General features: G+C 36.1%; 1 protein-coding gene across 1 annotated transcript in view; it reads right to left on the bottom strand.

The window, feature by feature from the left end:
• The window catches only part of MALRD1 (MAM and LDL receptor class A domain containing 1), a 235,169-nt gene that overhangs the window by 204,862 nt on the left and 9,666 nt on the right, over positions 1-20,641 (bottom strand). Inside the window, exons 5-9 of the mRNA XM_040062159.2 lie at positions 17,140-17,233; positions 13,272-13,415; positions 9,561-9,718; positions 3,040-3,132; positions 631-838 (exon numbers count right to left, since the gene is read on the bottom strand). Of these exons, the coding sequence (XP_039918093.1) occupies positions 631-838; positions 3,040-3,132; positions 9,561-9,718; positions 13,272-13,415; positions 17,140-17,233 (697 nt within the window). The remainder of the gene's footprint in view (positions 1-630; positions 839-3,039; positions 3,133-9,560; positions 9,719-13,271; positions 13,416-17,139; positions 17,234-20,641) is intronic.

The following is a 20,641-nucleotide window of genomic DNA, read 5'->3' as shown; positions in this document are numbered from 1 at the left end:
AGACATTTTCATATGGAGATCTAAAATTATTCAAAATTATTACAAACATTTTTCAGTAATTTTAATTATTTTCTTTTTATTCTTGACTGTACAGTAGAAAGTGTGGCTTTTAGACAAATTTACCTTCAGCTGCAAATATAATGAAGAAGATGAAGCTTCTGACATGTGGCCCATTTCTGTGGTGATTTGCATCACAGTGCAAATATCATGTCACTTAATGCATTTTCTGACAGTAATTCACAAACAACCTAAATTAGAAAAATGTCCAGAGAACAAATCCCAAAGGAGATTTCATTCCCTTGCAAATTAGGGAAGTAGAGGTTATAAAAGTGGTATGTAGGGAATACATTTAAGCAAAAATATGGCAAATGTTGCATTTCAGCAGATTATTGAACAAATTACTAGCTCTATCTAAAACATAATGCTGAGGCCAGACAGAGAAACACGAAGCAACAGAAAGAAGAAAATGCTACGAACTTTTTCTCTAACCTGTACGTTATTAAATATTCTATGGAAAATAAGCCATATAAATTCAAATTATTTTTTCCTAGTGATATGTTGAATGGAGCTATTTAGGTTTCACAACACTCTTCAGCAGGGTGTCCCTCTAAAGCAATGGGATTCACTCACAGCAGGTGGCTGGGTCCTCATCGCTGCCATCAGGGCAGTCCAGCCAGGAGTCACAGGCTGACCCAGGAGCTGTGGGCTGCCCATCCCTGCAGGCGGATTCTTCGGAGGAGCAGAAACCTGGTGGTTCTGATGGTGCAGTGTCCGTGAGCTGGATGCTATTCAGGCAGATGAAACCTGTCCCTCTCTGGAGTGTTCCTTTAAACACAAGCTGTCAATTGTTACAGTTAAAATATTTGCATTAACAGACAACAGAGTGAAATTGATTTTTATTTACACAAATCAGTTCTAGGTGTAAAAAATGCTGCATAATTTCCATTGTGAAACTCTGGTAAATTTCGAATCATAATCTGAAATTTTGTATCGCTATCTCAGGTTAAAATTACGAGAAAACTTAATGAATTCCATGAACGAAGTTAAAAAGAAAAAAAGGTCTATTTTAAAGAAAAACTCCTAATCTCATGAACCTTTAGCTAAAAATTAGTAATGTCCCTGTGCTTTAGAAAGGTGTCCTCAAATTTAATATCCTAAAGACTCCGTCTTCCTTTCTGAAGTGTCTTCAAAACCTCATTTTGCAGATCCTCAAGAGAAAATTTCCAGTTACAGGTACATGAAATGGGCTGGGAGCTGTCCTCAGACACCAACTAGCACAGTAGAGCTTAAGGACTGAGAACTGCTTCATCAAGTACAGTAAAATGGATTCACTCAGTCTCTGCAGTGGGTTGATCCCTACCTGCCTGTAATCCTGGAACTGTTCTGGGCACTGGATGGGAGGTGACTGATTTGCTTAGATCAGAACCTTTCTAGGAACCATGCCGATGTTCTAATTATTTGGACAATCACACGTCAATCCTGGGCCTATGCCCTCACTCTGCTTGTTTTACTGCTATTGACATAAACACAGGGATTCAAGGAGCATTCCTCTCTCTGACAGTTCCCTTGCTCTGAGCAGATTTAGCACAAGCTGATTTATAGCAATGAAATTCCAGAAGAACATCTGTTGCTCCTGGCCACATTGGAGCCCAGCTCTGTTGGCTCTCAAAACAATGAAATTACCCCATTTGTGCTCTCCATGTTTCTTTTGCCTGAGATAAAGCAGCAAACAGGAGGAAGAAGCTTGGATTCATCAAAAAACGATTAGGATGGCAATAAAAGAAAGCACTGAGAAAGAAGAGCAGGAGTTGGAAGAATAAATAAAAATGGATTTGTGGGCTTGACAGGCTAGGACACAACCAAAGTGTGAGTCTCAGAAAGTAGTTATGTGCAAGGTTCAGAAAACGCGGTGTAAGAGTATCTGACAAAACAGAAGGAAACTAGAAAAGATGTGATTTGGAGAGTAAGCAGAAGGGTCTAGCACACTCCCCAAAGCCTGGGAATTAGGTTGGAGTGAAATCTCAAGACACATTTTTCTTTCTAAAACATAAGTTATATAGGTCATTATCTTCCACTAGAGAAAATTTCTAAAAAATTACCAAAGTCTTCTAATACTTTCCATTCTCTCTCTGCCAGTTCAAAAAGCAGAATGCTGTGCTGAAAATATGAAACTGGCACAAATTTATCTATCTTTAGTGAAAGTAAAGATTTCTTCCCTAAGTGCAGGGATCCTTGCAGTCTTTGTACAAGAATACATAATTTTGGCTTCCCAGTTATATACATACAAGCTGAGCAGGCATTTGTTTATTTATCTTTAGATACTGTAGATATCTTAATTACACATCTTCTTGTTTATTCAAAATTGTCCTTGTGGGAAAAGCAGATACAGGCAACAACACACCCTTAGAACCTACTAGCTTGCTGAAATACATTCATTCTAACATCTGTCAAAACATCAATTCCTGCAGTGGGCTTAGTCTTTGTCCTTTCACAGAGATTATCTTTTCAGCTGATTGCTGAAAGAGTAAAATATGATGGTTATTTACAGAACTACAAAAAAACCCTGTAAATGAATAATTACTTAAAATGGAAAGTTGTAAATTAATATAACAATTAAGTAGTTGCAATTTAGCATTTATCTCTGTGCCTGAAATTTCAAGAAGGTATCTTCCCAATTAGTTGTTTACATAATTTCGCTGAAGTTCCACAGAGATCATTAATATGACCTCATTTAATAATATATATGCATTTAAATGAGTAGGTAATTCCTGAGTTGGACTCAGATGACTAATTAGAATCAGATGAGATTTGTATTCATTTTCTTGCATATTGTTTAAGTCCAGTAGCTTCTGTATGTCATGTCAGTATAGATGCTTTCTTGAGATACAACCAGAGATTCACTAAAACTGAAGCAATGAAAAAAATAGCAAGACATTCAATATACAACACAATTTTGACAAATTTTAGGCTTCGTAGAAGACTTACAACTACAGAATAAAGCATCTTCAAAAACTGAGCACATGCCTTTTTCATTCATACCTTTATATTTTCTAGCCCTTTTGGCAGCTGTATATTTACTTTGACCCATTCCTTATTAGTCATGATGTTGGCTTTCCACAAGACATACTCCTCCTGTAAAATGTAGAAAACAATGTTTTAAAGATAACTTTTGTTCCTCCAGAAGTTATCAAGGCCATTTTTTGTCCCCCATCTTTTCATCTCCCAGCCAAACAACCACAATATGCAAAGATGCTCTATGTGAAAAAATAGAAATTCTCATATTCATCTGCAATCTTTGTACTGAGGTCTATTGGAGAGAGAGGAAACAACACATATTTACTGTGACTAAACAGACTAATAATATAATTATCAGGAGCTGAGTTGGTAGAATTAAAGTTAATTAATATGTAAATTAAGCCATATTATTGCTGAATTTAACAATATGTTTCCATGGTGTTCTCTACATAAGTTTGCTTTTCATAAATAACTGCTTATATTATGTTGTGTAATTAATTAGATGCAGTTTTCTTCGAACTGAATTTTGGGTCTGCCAGAATTACCCAAGCAGTTGTGCTAAAAATTATTCTTTTAAGTCTGTAAAGCAAGCACACAAAGTACAACCTAACAACTTTTATTCATGCTCTGAGTTACCTTAATACTCCTATTTTCATTCCACCTCCTAAGGATAAATGGAAGAGTGCTACATATGGTAAAGCTCCCTTTATGCAAGCACTCCAAACCCTTTTGATTCAACAATTTGGCAGAAGTATCTCACAACTCACTCTGCTTTCGGTCATGCTCCTGCTTGGAACATACTGAGGCACAAAGGAAAGAAGGCAGAAATTTGAACTCTGTATACCCACACAAAAAGCAGTTGCAAAATAGAGCAAAACCAAAATGACAGAAAAAAGCCCTGGAGAAATGTTAATATAGGCTATACATACAAACAGACTTACCATTAAAAATATTGAGATTATTTTTAGGAAGCTGCAAAGTATTGGTCATATCTTTTCCACAAAGGATATTACAGAATTAGTGGCAGTTCAGAAAAAGATGCAAAGCAGGATAAGAGAAATGGAGAGTCTCTTGTATGAAGAGAAATTGAAAGTATAAAACAAATTTATCTTACAGGAGATTAATAAAAGGGGTTATGATAGGCATGTGAAATGTTATCAATACTACAGACAAGGACAGTTATCTTTTTCCTGTTTTATAATATAAAAGAGAGAAGAGGCTGTGAGCCAGCAGTACAACATTGATATGATTTGTGATGTGCAGACAATTAGTGCTCTTTCCCTACCAAGGCCATTCTGATATATTAGCAAAGCTGGAAGATTAAATCCCCATTGAACATGTGTTCAGAGATCAGTTTTGGAAAACTGCAAGACAGGGCCAAGGCAATATGCTAATTTCAAACACTCAGTGACAGAAGAGATCAAATTGAATAAAGCACATGGCATACTTGATTTCAGAAATAAAAGTCAGCTGTGAGTTTCTACATCAGTATAGGATATATTAGTCCACTTTTTTGCATGGCATATTCAGCAAAAGCCTTTCAATATTGAGGACCCTTCATTCTGTGAATTTGCTTCATTTTACTAAACAATTCAGCTTCCAAAGGAAATCTATTAGCCTACATTAGGCACATATAAGACACAGAAAAGGATGATGTCCTAGGAACCATATTGCATGGCAGGTTAAAACCATAGATTATGGTTAAATTTCTTCTTTTATTTAACATCCATGTACAAACCCTTCAAACACATTTGTATGTCTTTTGGGGAGCATTTATTTTCTGTGTATTTGACTGGATGCACCTTGATAGTATAATTTAGTTCTCATTCAGATAACAGCTTACAAACTCATGACCATTTTTCTCCCAAACTAATTTTAACACAAATAAATTGTAAGTTGTAGCAGTAAACTTGAGTTTTCTGTACAGTAGCCAGACCTTCTGGGACTTTAATTTACACTGAAAGCTGTAAATCACCTCAGATGAACCAATATTTTAAGAAGATTTTACCCTGTGATTTTATACAGCTCTAATAAGTCAATGATACAATTTCTTTTCCTCACAATAATTGTAGTATTCACCCTGCTTGTCATATTCTTCCACCTCTTTGCTACTAGGGTTAACCCCTCTAGCAAATTCCTTGTGTCGCAAGCCTTGTTCTAAAATATGGAAGTTGTACTTTCCTTCAAGATTCATTTTGGTGATGTAGGGGAGCAGTTGCTCAAGATAACTTTATTCTCCTTACTGTGATATATTACTATCAATAAACAACTTTTTGTAAAGCTAAAATGACCAAGAATGGTTCCTTTTTCCCACTTTTTTTTTTTTTCTTCTGAGATAATGCGACTCAGATTTGAAGATGGAAGAGAAATCACAACTTTTTATAACAGTCTCCATTTATAAAATACTTTTTATCTTTTTTTTTTTAATATTTTTCTATCGATACATGCACTGCTGTGCAACTGCACCCATTATTTTATCCCTACTCCTCTTTTCAGAGAGTATTTTGCAACGAAGGCTTATTTGTTCCCCCGCAATGATTAATCAACTTTATCTTCTGCAGAGGAGTGTACTCACATGACTTTTGCAGGTGTTGTTGAACACATAGAAAAATTTTAGTGCATTAGGATACAAATATACTTGCATGTATAAACATTAGTTCAAAATATCTTTTATTGCTTAATTTCTGGTTTTTTCAAAGCCATGAAAGATGTAAAGATTAAGACAATAAAAGGCAGAAGAAAAAGGCCATTACTTAAGGGGAGTGACAAACAATTAATGAACAGTAAATGATAGACTCAACATTTTATTATTTGGTTTCCGTTTTTACTGAAAATGCTAAAATTTATCTGTCAGTTAACAGACAGTTAATTTTGTTAATTGAATGTACAAACTGGGAAATGGGATACTAGAGAGCAGTGCCATGGAAAGGAACCTGGGGCTCCTGGTCCATGGCAAGTTGAACATGAGCCAGCAGTGCCCTGGCAGCTGGGAGGGCCAACCCTGTCCTGGGGGTCATCAGGCACAGCATGGGCAGCCAGGCAAGGGAGGGGATTGTCCCACTCTGCTCTGCACTGGGGCAGCCTCACCTCGAGTGCTGGGGGCAGTTCTGGGAGCTATAATATGAAAAAGATATGAAATTGTTAGAGAGGGCAAAGGAGGCCATGAGGATGGTGAAGGGCATTGAGGGGAAGCCGTGTGAGGAGTGATGGAGTTCTCTTGGGTTGTTCAGCCTGGAGAAGAGGAAACTGAGAGGAGACCTCATGGCAGCCTACAAGTTCCTCATGAGGGGAAGAGGAAGGGCAGGCACTGATCTCTTCTTTCTGAGTACCTCAGGGAATGGCTTGAGGTTTTGTCAGGAGAGGTTCAGGTTGGATACTAGACAAAATTTCTTCATCCTGAGGGTGGCTGAGCACTAGAACAGCTCCCCAGGGAAGTGGTCACAGCACCAAGCCTGACAGAATTCAAGAAGCATTTGGACAATGCTTTCAGGCACAGGGTATGACTCTTGGGTGTCCTTTGCAGGGCCATGAGTTGGACTTTGATGATGATAGCATGTACCCTCAAACTCAGGACATTCTATGATTCTGTGAATATTTTTTGTTAGTTGAAGAGTTAATATTGCCAAATGGGAATTCAAACACAGACCAGAATAGACAAATAATGTTACAAATACATATAAACCAGAAGTACTAAAACTGGAATGGAATCACAAACCTTTAAGGAAAGGTTGCATACCGTAAGGAATATTTTACTATCAACAGAAAGCTCTGATCACCTGAGGAGAATGTGTAGGAAATCAGACAATTGAGAGAACAAAGGACACATATGGCAGCTAAGGGATTAATACAGACTATGAAATTATAGCCAAGATGCTGAACAACTCTTAAGACACTGGAACAAATTGCTAACAACCCTATAAGCAGCTAGAGAATTAGAAACTGAGAAACCTACTTGAGCTGCTTCTGATGAGGACCAAGTTGTGTTTAGCAGTGTAATTTTTTTTTCATCATAAAAAGACTTGAAAAATTGGTTGCTTAACTTTATTAAGGTTTAACAATCTCATAAAACACATGCTTTAAAAAATTGTATTGATTTGGTGTAAATGAAATTATTGTAAAATGTGAGTGCAAATAGAAATGTGAGCTTATTTCGAAGAGGAGATGTCAATAGTTTTCTGTTAAACTAAAATAAAATTACAATAAAGCTCTGCAAAGGTCTGTTCCAGAGCCTGATATAATTATAAGGCTGACTAACTGACTGGAGAGTGTGGAGAGTCAGATGAAAAATAAATATTAAAACAATGTAGATAATACTATATTGGGAGGAATTAAAAGCACTCTGAAGGACATAATTTCCATCCAAGATTATCTCAGTACACAGAAACCAGTTCCAAACCAATAAGACAAAGTTCAAAGACATATGAGTCACAATTAAGAAAGAAAAATCAAATGGTCAAATGCAGTAGTGTTTAATGAAAAGCAGTTTAGCAAGCCAACAATAAAATAGGAAAAACTGTAGATTATCATAGACTGCAAGTTAAATGTAAATAAACAGTGGGTTACTGTTGACAAAAGGAGTCAATTTCCTTATCCTTCTTTATACCCAAGAGCAATTTAAATTCTCTGTCTTCCGATTAATACCGTAATGTCCAAATTAGAAAATATGTTCGCTCATCTTTGCTGTCTCACTTAAAAGAGTGAGGAAGGCCAGGGATAAATTTAAACATCTGTTTCATTTGCCTCTTAGAACAGTACTGAAACTGGATATAACCCAGTCTCCAGGTGTGTCGGGCCTGTCAGTTCTGGGATTTAGCAAGAGTTATTCAAAGATAAGAGGTTTTGATCAATAAACATAGTGATAGGAAATGCAGGAAACTGCAAGGTACATACAGGGTACCTTGAGGGGTTATTTTGAATGACACCTTACAGGACAGCAGCTCTGCTGTCTTCCAGGGTCAGAACAAGCACTCGACCCTCAATTCTGTTTCTTAGTATGTTTCTTGGCTAGTTTTGAAGTTTCATGTGTTTTTCACAAACAACCTAATGATTCAGTAACAAAATGTGTAAAAGCCAACTCTCTGTTCATTTCAAGAAGTCTTAAACATGAGTCTGTTGTTCTAGTTCTCCTGAAACTTCCAGCAGAAGCTTATGTTTCTGAAGATTTTTCTGGCAAATTTTCCAGTATGAGTAATTCACATCAGCTTTAAGTCTATGTGCAATAAACAGATTTCTGATTGAAGGAGAAATTCAATACCTAAAGCATAAAAAGGCCAAGAGAATCTATGGAAAATGCCAGAAAAAGTTCTTCTAATGAGCATGTGAAGACCAGTTTATCAATTAATTCAATCTAGGCTCCCAGTTCTATGGGAACTCAGATGTCAGTTTTCTTATGGTTTTCACTTATATAATTTGCTCTGTTTTCAGGGAAAGAAAACTCTTAAATTAGGTCCATTGATGCTGCTTAGGTGAACAGCTGAAATCAATATTCCTATTCTGTCTCAAGGTTGCTGCGAGTGTCATACCTGGGAATTTATTGGCAAGTACTATGGCACAAAACTCTGTGCATTCTGACCAGAACACTGATTATGTTACAATTCCCTGACACAGTAATTGGTCATAGAAAAATACAACTATTGGCTTTTATAAATGAAACATGAACAAAAGCCTGGAGTTGTTTATTCAAATATTCAAAGGCATAGTCAGAAAGAAATAAATTTTTTTCATTACCTGTCCTTATTTAAAGACCTTTTGTTTGTTTTACAGTTTGGGGTTTTCAGCTTCTCGTCTTTGTGGATGAAGTAGATCTAATATTTAAATATGTGTATTGTTGGATGACAAGAATTCAACCCCAGCATCAAGATATGAGAGCCATTAACTTAATGAGATCAGCTCTACTGCTCTTGCTTTCATTAAGTAGCAGTGCAAAGCATCAATACTAACCTATTAAGCCAGACTTCCAAAAGAGAACATCCTAATATTAGAAAGTCTCACAAGGTAGGGAAGGTAAGAAAGATGGAAATAGTTAGCAATGCTCAACTGACATTTGTATTTCATTCTGGAAGGGCTCTTTTATCTGCTAGTAAGTAGAAGAATAGAAAAAATCCTGCTGTAACATTTGGGCAAGGCAAAGCAAAGTAGGTGTTTAATCAAGAACTTTCCAGTTATCCTGAGTCAACAACTTTCTTTTTTAATATTTCTCCATAGACAAAAGCACCTTTTTTCTTAATTCCATAACAGGAAGAAGGCTAGAAAAGCTGTTACTATAGACTTCCTTCCTGAAATCTGAAACTGATTTAATTCCGTAATAGCTGGGTTTGTTCTTGAAATCTTATTGCAGAACATTCACCTATCAAATTAGTTTGCAGCTAAGACAGTGAGCACGCAGGTTTTGCAATTGCACAGACCAGTGGAATGGTACTGAGTCACTTTTTGCACAAACTGACTCAGGGGACAGGCATGTTGCAGCAGGTGTATCTTGCTTTTTGTCTGGTAACACCTGGGCTGCCATACCTTTACCTTTTGGAAACGAGCACATTTCTCCTTACCTGATTCATAAGCAGTATTGCCTTGAGACCACTGCTATCTGCCATTGAGTAGTGAAACTGAAAATGGCAATTCTTGCTGGAACAATGACACATGGAGCTGTTTAGATGGGCCCTTTCATGTAATGCATCGTAATTCGTTTCTAACCACTCAAAATGGCCTGAAGAAAAGAGGAAAGAAAATAAGGTCACTTTTTCACAAAACACTTTTTTTCTCAATCTTTAAAGATAAGGACTGCTCTCATGTAGTTGCACCAAAAACCCATCCTCAAAAGAATGAAATCTGATCATCATGCTGATGATGTGACTTGGATGTCATCCGTTTCCTAGTAAATATATACATATGTATATATATCTCTCTTCATTTTACTCACAGATAACTCCAGCTACCACAAATTACATCAGTCAATAATATCTCAAAGTTTTTACTTTGCATGCTAAAACCTGCAAGATGTTTCAGCTCAGCCCCCTTACCTTTGCAACCATTCAATATCTAATGAGAAATATATGTGGAAACTGGGCTTTGTTCCCACTGTGGTTTCCAGGAAATACGCTTTTTTCAGCAATGCTTAAAAAACCAAATCATAACAAGGTCATCCTCATTACTGTGACAGGAAGCAGTCACATCTCCACCGTGTAATCAAGGTCTTTACATGTCTGACAGAACTGCGGCAACAAAATGTTGGAAGCATATTGTCTTTCCACCTGAAGCAGAAAAGCAATTTGTGCTCTTCTTGACCTGCTGGCCCCTATAAAAGCATTCCTGCAGAGATCTAAAGGAGTTCTCCATCCCCTCAACAGTGTCTATTAGTTTTCAGAAAAAAAAGGCTAAATATTACTAAATATATCAGCTCTTTCCCCTGCCTCCTGAGTTACTGAATATTTTGCTGCCTTCTGCAGCAATTATTAAAATAATAAACAAGGACTGATTAAAAGCCTTAAGTCTGCAGTTTCTGTGTTTATTTCTCTAAATACAACTTATCTCAAATGTAAATGTTACACGATCTCAAGGTGAAGGAAGCAAGTGTCATTTCACAAGAAAAATACTCATTTTTATAAAGAACTATGTTTCCTTCTGTTGCCTATTTACTTTCTGTGCTATGCAATGATTTACACTGTAATAAATTCTCAAAATTTCCTTGGAGTAAAGCTTGTAATTTCATGCCAGAGCAACAATGCTTTACATAAGGAAATATTGTAGATTTAACCAAGATTTCTCTTTGGGAGACATGAACAAAGCATCTACACTTCTGTGACTACTATTTTGTGCATGCAGTAGTCACATGCAATACTAGAAGATATGCTACCAGTTGTTTATATAACTTCAGAGTTCTCTTAGGCTATTATAAAACCAACCAATTTTAGTTTCTGAGGCCAGTGATACTTGACATTCTTTTCTCTTTTTCCTTTCAAGTACATGAATTTTTAAAAGCAGGGCAAAGAGGAGATGACAGGATTTTTTTTGAAAAGAATGCAAGTGCACTACTCTAGATAACCCAAAGTCCTATGAAGTATCCTGAATGATTCTGTGTCCAAAAAAACCATGCTTACTCTTCTTTAGGAATTGTATTTTCTGCAAGTATTGTGATTGCTTCTGCTTAATCCAATGTAAGAAACATAAACTATGGAAACTACAATAGCATATATGAAACATCATAAAAGGAAACAAGAAAAAAGTACTTTCTGAACAGTATTACAAGGGAATATAAAACCTCTGTAAGAACTTTTGACACTAGAGAAATTAGGAGGAAAAAAAATTATAGATAAATTGCCTACAATACAAAACTAGAGGAACAAAGCAATAAAGGAACAAAGAAAAAAAGTCCTCCAAAGACAGAAAGTATTTTATTAAACCTAGGGATACTAGAAAGGGAGGATTATTCAAAGGCTATAAGAAAACATTTCTTTATAAATATCATTGTTTAGACCTCTTCTTTATAATTTATTTCTTACCTCTCTTCTATTTATAGAAGTGAAAGCTTTGATCAAAATCAAAATATAAAGCTTAGTCAAGCCCTAATTGCATTGCAAGATTGAGCCCTCAAGCATGGCATTTTTGCAGTTTGCATATAATTTCTTTAGTTTTTAGAATTTATTTTATATTAGACCTCTTCATTTATGTCTCAACACATCTGCACGAGTAGATATACTGCGTGTATTGAGAGGTCAACAATTACAGTTCAGATTTTCAATACTTCTCAATGTTTATGATGAATTAAATTCTGTGTATTGTTTTGATGCTTGCTTCTTCACATATTTTCACTTTTCTTTATGACTTAGAAGCATGAGGAACGTCCCCAAGCTGTTGGGGAAATTCAGCCTACCCAGCGCATTCGACCTACTGTGCATATCTATACAATAATGTCCAAGCACCTTTGCAAAAAACATTCCCAAACACATTCTCTTTCCACACACAGTGCTTGTGATATCGTCCTGTAAAAGCTGTTATAGAATTTCATTATCTTTTCTCAATATTGCCTAAAAAGGGAAATCCATACCCCTTACTACCCCTTAAGATGTCATGTTAAGGTATGGCACAGATACAATGACTTTAAGGGAGATTTCTGAAATAAAATCAAATGAAAAGTCACTTTTTTGTTAGATACCCCAGTAGAAATCTTCTCCTCACATTTAAAGGGAAAGAAATTTGCTTTACTCAATGCTCTCCTTTATACGTACATGCAAAAAATGAATTTTAACATAATGTATACACTCAGGCATTTTTCCTTGATTTTGAATGATAATTTGACTTATGGTTACTAGACTGCACTGAAATGCATGCTAAAATTTATTTTAAGATCTTTTTAAAAAATTAAAACAATATCTAACATTCATTCTTCTTCTATCAATGAGATGTGCTCCATTTCTGTGGGTTCAAAGTTCAAGTAGCAATCGCCACAATATCAGTTCTTCAGAGCTGCATCACAAACTGTACTATTACAACTAGCAGCACTTGACCCCTCTGAAGGCAGTCTCAGTACACAAGCCAAACACTTAGCAGGCAAGACAATTCCATCTCACAACTCCATCTCTTAAGAACACTTAAAGAATTACAACCATTAAGCTTTCAAAAACAATTCCCATAACCCACAGACACATACTAGACAGTGACTTCAAAAACAAGGGATGCTCTTTACTTCTTAAAACTGCAGCTGGACTAATTTTATTTTAAAGGTAGGATGCTATTTTCTAGAATTTTTTTTTCATTTATTTACGGTTGCCCTAATAAAAGTTTCAAAACAAAGTTCCAGACTGTATGCTGTAAGCAGAATAGTACTACACAAGTCAAACTGCTAAGCATCAAAATCAAAATAAAATAGAAAAAAATAAACCACACAAGGGCTGTGGTCTTAAATTGATTTGATTTGATTTGATTTGATTTAATTTAATTTCCTCAAATTCTTGCACAGGTCTTGTACAAAGAATAGACTAGAGAATAAATCAGCTATCAGCTAATATTGGAATTCTTATGGTAAAATATTTCATGAATACCTGAAAAAAATTCATTAATTTTTACAATAAAATATTTTCTGTCTTACCAACAGGAGTGCTCACAATGCCCTTATTAAACAGCCAAAACAAAACCTAATTTAAGTACAAAATACATACAATTACTTTTTGTAGTTCTGTTTTGACATCGAGGCACTGTATTTCCATAAAAAGCACTATATTCTTCATGACAGCTAGTAATTTTGAGTTAAATTGAATCCCCACCTTGAGTATTGTTGCTCGAATCCTTCGGGAAGGAGCAGGAGGCAATCTTGTGCCCAGCTTGCGGCCGTGCCCTCCGAGCAGGCTCAGCGGGCTGGTCTGAGTGCCACTCGCAGAGGCCGAGCTCAAAAATGGACATCTGTGCTACTAGAAGACAAACAATCACTTCTTAAGAGGTCATTATTTATGAGACTATTCCCTATCAGAAAACTCTGCTTATTATACTCCTTGACAACATTTCTGCTTCTTCAAAAGGTTACTTCAAAAGCCCTGTGTATCCCTGATTTCAGCCTGCCATCTTCAAATATTCTAAGAAAACATTCCTTCAAGACAGATGCTTCTTTCAAAGCAATGGAGTGCTATTTATATTAGACAGTCATCACAACCTTCATGAATTCAATTCTGCAGAGAGAGTTGCCAGGTAACATAAAAACTGATATATAATAATAAGAAACATCTATTTATTTTCTAGGTGATAGCTACAGAAAAATCACTTTTAAATGAGGTTAAACTCAGCAGCATCTCCACAATACTTGTAACAGAATACTTCTTTTTAGAGACAGAAAGGTTCTGAATGCATCACCACATATTTTTGAGAGCTTTTTAAGGGCACAGCATGACTACTCTAGCTGCCTTCAGCAACGGTCAGGATTTTAAGGAGGATTGCACTATGACAATGCAAGTTCCACTTCTTAATGTTATTGCAGGGGAAAGGTAATCTCCTGGTTAAGGCACATTATTAAATAGCAGTCAAGATATCTCAGAGAGAGCATTCCTAAGGGTATGGAGAAAACAGTTTCAGGTTAGTTTACATAAATGTTACTGTCTCCTTCATCTGGGAGACATTGTATTATTCACATTACTGACACCTCAGTGAAATGGCCTGCCCAGGCAGTGCTGAAAACCTTTCATTTCTTCCTTGCGCCAGTGCTAAATAAATGTACGCTTTTTCAAATCATGTGTATTATGTGAGAAAGAGCTCGTCAAAAACTTTTTTCATATGGGAAATGCAAAATTCCACAAGGGTCTGGAAAAGGATGGATTTTGTCAAATTCCAATGTGCAAAAAAAATTTGCAAACTCTTTCAGAATGAATCAAGATCTTCTTTGAATGCTTTTGAAGTAATGATAAAAACCATTCTGAGTAATTTTGTGGGGTTCTTTTAATTGAGGTGGATTTTTTCTTTGGTTCGCTGGGGGTTGTTTGTTTGTTTGTTTGTTGGGGGTTTTTTGTGGGCTTTTTTTTTGTGTGTGTGGGGGGGGTTTTGTTGTTGTTGTTGTTTGTTTGTTTGTTTGGGGTTTTTTAGGTTTTGTTTGTTTTGAAAAAATACCCATTTTCCAGCTCTTAATGCCACAGCATGTCAGACAGCAGTAAGATTAGTATTTTGGATTTTCTGACTCCTGTCCCTGTTGATCTCAAATACCTGCTTCTGTAATATTAAAGGTTACGTCTTTGCAGGATTAGAATTAACTAAGGAATTAACTAAAGGAATTAAGTTTAAGATTTTGTCAGTTGAAGTATTCATACTGGATTTTTGTCAAAATTTATACCTTATAAGTAATACATATATAATTACTTCAGTTTTCCTGAAAAAAACCCATAACTTTCCAGTGAGGCTTTGTCACTTCTGCATTTCAAGTGATTTGAGGGGGACAAAAGCCTCATTCTCCCTTACAGCATTCCACTTTCATGTCTTGGAGCTCTTTGTTTTCATCTCTAGTAGAGATCAGAAGGGCAGTCTTAGTGAGGTTCTTCACATATATAATTCTTTGGGAGTTGAGAGGGAATTCTGCAGAGCAGTCACTTGGATAAGAGTATGAAGCTTTTGAACAAAAGGTCTACTAAAGGTATAATTAAAGGAGATTTTGCATTACATGTGTTTCAGAAAATAACTTCAATATTTTCCATTTTATAGCTAAAGTATATTTTTTTCTTTGGCCTATATTCAAATGTTTGATAAAGAGCTGTGTGGGTTTTGAGTGATAGCAAATTATTCAGCAGCTGTTGAAAAACTACAAACTGTAGAATATCTTAAATTGTTATACTGAAGATAGTGTTTTAGTTGTATTTTTTCAATGCATGAAATTTCGTCTTTAGCAGAACTGGACAATAGGCTGAAGTGGGACAGGGGAGGGATAGAAAAGAAGAAAGAACCTAAAGCATAATGAAATTACTTTTGTCTTTGACCATCAACAGTTTGCACCAAGAATCTCCTGAAAGCACAAAAATTTAGGATATTTTACTCAAAACCCTAAAAACATAGTCATACTAGTGAATACAAATGCCCAGGTCCTCTCTTATGTGCATTTGTACTGGGATTAAAAATCACGAGGGGTACATTAAAAATGCAAGTTTTAACTAGGGATTTCACAAAATTGAAGTGCTTTCATTAAAAATCTACTTATCCAGACATTCCATAAGGACTAGAGAAAAATTATTTCAAATTCAACCAACCATTAGTCTGACCTTTTGTTTTAATTATTGGAAAATGTTCAGTAGTAGCATTCCTCTTTCAGAGAGAAAATGAAGAATCTCTGACCCTGTTTTTGGCTGCGGTGAGCCATTTAGACATCATCTAATGAAGTTGACTCCTCCTAATGAGGAAACACAGGATAAGAACTGGCTCTTATTAGAATATACCTGAGGCACTTAACAGTGCAGCAGCTCAGCCCATAAACCACAGCACAGAGTTCAACAGCTGTGTTCATCTCTTTGAGACAATGTTTCATCTCATAGCTGAGTTTTTTTGGTTTGATTTTTGTTTGTTTGTTTGTTTGTTTGTTTGTTTGTTTGTTTGTTTGTTTAGAAGGACTTTGTTGAAAAACCTCAATGTATTTTTACAAACAGATCTGCAGGAACTGGTGAAACAAGTACATAGCTTTCTAGAATTATAGAAATCTAAATATATATGCCTGCTGGCATCATTAAATTAGGGTTTGTGTCTTGCTCTTAATGTGATCTGCTTGAAATTGCTTAGCACTCTAATATTTTATTATCCATGCACATCTCTTTTCAATAGTGTTTTCCTACAGGGAAAGGTAGAGAGCATTATTTAGGAGTATGGTACACACAAAACCAACCACGTAACATAGCTTGGCCTGTGTCAAGCACTGCTTTTCATATTTCAAGTTAAGTTTAAAGTCTAAACCCTTGTGCACATGCCAAGAATAAAAGAAAGAAGAACAAAGGAGGTGCTTTGACTCAGAACTGCTCTCACCTGAGGATGTGACATAGGTGTCAGAGGGCAATTCTCTTGTGTAATGCAGAGCAGCAACAACTTAATTTATGCCAGGATGGGTGGCGTTCCTTTTCCATGAAAATACATTGGGTTGAAAAATGAAATAGGAAATGTTTTGCTAAAGAATGCTGGCATGCAGAGATGGTCTGACTGCAGAGATGACCAGCCTGACATAGCAGCTCTTGGGTGTAGCAGAGCAGAACAGCATAACCCCACTGCACAGCTGAGGTTCAGGACCTCCATGCATTTAGAAATACACGAGTGCCTTGGGAATCTTCCTAGTCAGCTCCAAAGCTTTGCCTGAGCTGGGTGAACACATCGGTTTTTCAGCCAAAAACAGTAGATCTTTTTTACCCACTGAGCCCTGCTTTTGTAATGTATCAGATTACTAAAAGTATTTATTGTATTTCTTTGTAGTTGTGTTTAGATGTGAAAAGACAGATGATCGCTTAGGGAAATGAAAATGAGCCAAATGAAAACATTTATAGAGTAAAAAAAAAGCTTTGAATAGCAAGGAAATGCCTTTTCTTTTTCTTTTTTTTTTTTCTTTTTCTTTTTCTTTTTTTTTTTCCTTCTACTCCAAGGAAAAGACAATGTAAAATAACTTGGGTCCTGAAAAACAGGTATTCTTACCATGTGCTATAGAACATCCTTCACTAAAGGTAATATCATCAATGGCAACACTTCCACCTTGACTCTGGGTCTCCACCATCCCCAAAAAGATAACCTAAAGAGATTAACAGCATATCAACAAGAAATAGAGTTTACCAGTGTCAAAGACAAAACAAAAAAGGACACAATATATGCCAGTCAAGTCCATGAAGGATCTATTAGAAAGATGAGAAATCTAATCACACATTTAACAATTCTGAAGTATTATCATCCTGGCTTTATCACACATCTGTGGCTTTTTCTCCTGAGCACAGAAAGGTAGAACAATCACCTAACTCAAGATTAAAGTAGAATTTAACAGGAAGGATCTGAAAATCACAATAAAATGCCTTAAGATCTAAGCAAGGATCATGACAGTTAAAGAAAAGAACACAAAGGATTTTGTGTTTTATCAAGCCATTATTCCACTAGAGACTGGCAATGTGAACATTTTCTGGTTGATTTCAGAATTCATCAGAAACCTGGAGAAAAGTCAGGGCCAAACACACCATTATTCACAAGCTTTTTGTCACATTTTTTTAGCCAAAACAAACTTTGAGGAGTACTTGGTTGACAGTTATTCTGCTCTAATGTTACAACAGTGGGGGTTTTCCCCCACCAAAGTCTTCTCTGCACAAGAAGTTACAAATATTTTACTTTTCCAACCTAAAGGCAGATTTCAATCCGCATTTGTAAATGTATAGACTATTAGATGTTTTCAGCAGTGGTGTACAAGGGAACTGACTGATCAATTACAGTCCTCGGGAAAACACAACAAAAATATACCAATCAAAACAACCCAAAAAATTTATCATATGAATAGCATTCCTTAAATTATTCCCTAGCCACATCTTGGGATGAAACAGTTCCAGGATTTTCCAGAGTCTTGGAAATCTACCTAGAGGTACATTCTAGCTCTTAATAAGGAATTCACAGTGTTAACAATCATTTTTCAAATATTGCCTTGAGATTTCAGCAACAATATTGTGCATAGTTAAACAGATAGATGCAGAACACCTATAAATTACCAAGAGCTGTGTTTTTTGCTGTACAAGATGATATAACTTATCCATTGTCATGACCATTATGTTATGAACTGGAATTTTTTTGAGGAGTGTAATCTTTTGTCTTATGTATGTTTTACTGAACATGTAGTTAGCTTGTACAAGAAGAATGGCAGCCATATCACATTCAAAAAGATGGTTATATGAATGAAATGCAGAATCTTGGAAATTTGCTCGTTTGTTTCAGAAAACAGTATTTTGAACTCTTGAATTCTGCTGCAATGATATGTGCCGTTAATGCATACTTTCATGGCAGCACCACAAGAAGAGAAAATAGTGTATTCCTAATTTTTTTTTCTGTTATGGCATGGTTTCAGCTAAGTTCCTAAAACAATATAGGATAACTAGAAACACCAGAAATATTATTCAATATCAAGGATTTGACAAATATTTTACCTTTGCACAGTGATGTTTCATTTTGAACTCAAAATTTAGTTATTAATAACTTCATTTAAAAGATATATCTACCTACAGCTTGTAGTTGGGGTTTCATAGTCAGATTTTATTATATAGTGAGTTGAAGTGATTTAGACAATGCTGAAGAGGGACTAGCTCACTTTGCTGGAGCAAAATCAGAGGCTGCTTCAAGTTCATATCCCATCAGAGTGCATGAAGTTTGTATGAACCTGTGTTTCCTCAAAACTCATGAAGAGTCTCTCAACTTCCCCACTTCTGGAAGATAATATTACTAGATGCCTCCAGCTTTTCTTGTGTCTAAAAAAGATTATCCAGGCTTTATCTGGTGCAGATACCCAGCTGACCTCCCCTGACTTCAGTCCAGTAATAACCAAAGTGACTCACATCCAAGTTCGCTCCAGAAAGGAACCATTCAATTTTCCTTCTCACACAAAGCCTAGAGCTCTTTAAGCTCACAAGATAGTAACAGCAACAAAAAAATGCCTACTTAGTGGCACTATCTGCTTGCAACTGCAATGATCTGTATCTATGGAATATCTGCGAACACCAGATCAAATAAACATTGCAGCTCCATTAGTGACATGGAAGGTGCAGTGGGACTGTAGGTGGGATCAAACACGAGTTGGGCGGATTCCACAGTGCAGCCACAGCAGCAGGTCGCAGCAGAGCAGCAAAGCACAAGGTAAAACAGGAATTAAGCACGAAGATATAAATGAACCCCAAGCCTAGAACCCTTTCCCTTTATGAAGTCTCGGAGATAGAATGTTGTTCTCAGTAAATCAGAGGAAAAGAAACTTAGAAATGAAAACCATGATAGAGTTCTCCAAAACCCAGCCAAAACTGACACACTGAGCTTTCTGCTTGTTCAGTAGTTAAACCACTGGAAATCTTTTTATTTCAGAATTCCATAAAATTGAGATTTTTAAATGCCAAACTAAATTCTGCATCCCAAAAATATAATCCAGACTCTCAGTAGGAAGAGGATTAGGTGTTAAACAGTCAGCATCAAAATAAGCAAAGAAAATAAGCAGTGGAGGTTCAGAGGTAGATTTTAACTTAAATCTCACTTTAAATATGTTTTTAAAATTGACAAAAGTATTAAAGCATCCTATTTCAAAGTGATTTGTACATCCAAATAAAAATTATTTGTCTCCTAACTTTTTTTTTCCAAAAATAACATTAATAATCAAAATTTTATCTTGAAAAATACCACAGGTATCTCTGTAGGCTAAGTATCTTGTCATATAAAAAAACAAGTGCAAAAGGGCAAGTGAATTGCATTCACTCATATGGCAGTGACACTTTGTGAGTTGTCACCAGAGCAAAATGTGCAAACAGAAGAAAATTTGCTCAGCTTCAGGTTTTGTGAGGTGCTGAGCTGTGTTTCTTAAGTCAATTGCAATGATTACTGCAGGAAGTTTGACACCTGCCTCTTTAAAGCTGGACTCTGCCCATCAGTTCATCTGATAGAGGCCAAAGGATAATCAGGTTTGCAAGCAATAATCTAATTAGGATTTGACCTAACAAGGGGAAGTAGATGCCATATTATATTAACTATTCCCAGACTCAGTCAATTTTCCAAGTAGTAAGAATGATGAAAAGAAAAATAAATCTAGAAGTAAACCCTTCCAATACAACCTCAGATTGCCATACGTACGCTCTTATCAGGTAGAGGTTATTGACCAGTAGCAAAGTTGATGCTTGTGTTGAGGTGGTACAGGTATTTTGCAATATACATTCTCAGAAGAGTTGAGTAGGCCAGTATTGTTTCAACAATCAAGATCCTGTTGGATGCTTTAGCACAATATGGAAATCAAGAAATAATGTTCCTCATTTGGTTTACTGAAACAAGGTTGTGCCGCCATGCCTTCAGGTTTGTGTGCTAAGCTATTCTCAGTAACTGCTGTAGCAGGAAAGGCCTCTCATTTTCTTCTCTGCTCTCACTTTCTCTCCAGTGTTATGCATAGAAGTGAGTGTACATCATCCACAACATTATAGCCCAA

This window comes from Hirundo rustica, chromosome 1, assembly GCF_015227805.2.
Source record: "Hirundo rustica isolate bHirRus1 chromosome 1, bHirRus1.pri.v3, whole genome shotgun sequence".
In the NCBI taxonomy this organism is placed as follows: domain Eukaryota; kingdom Metazoa; phylum Chordata; class Aves; order Passeriformes; family Hirundinidae; genus Hirundo; species Hirundo rustica.
This window is presented reverse-complemented; position numbering and strand designations above follow the sequence as displayed.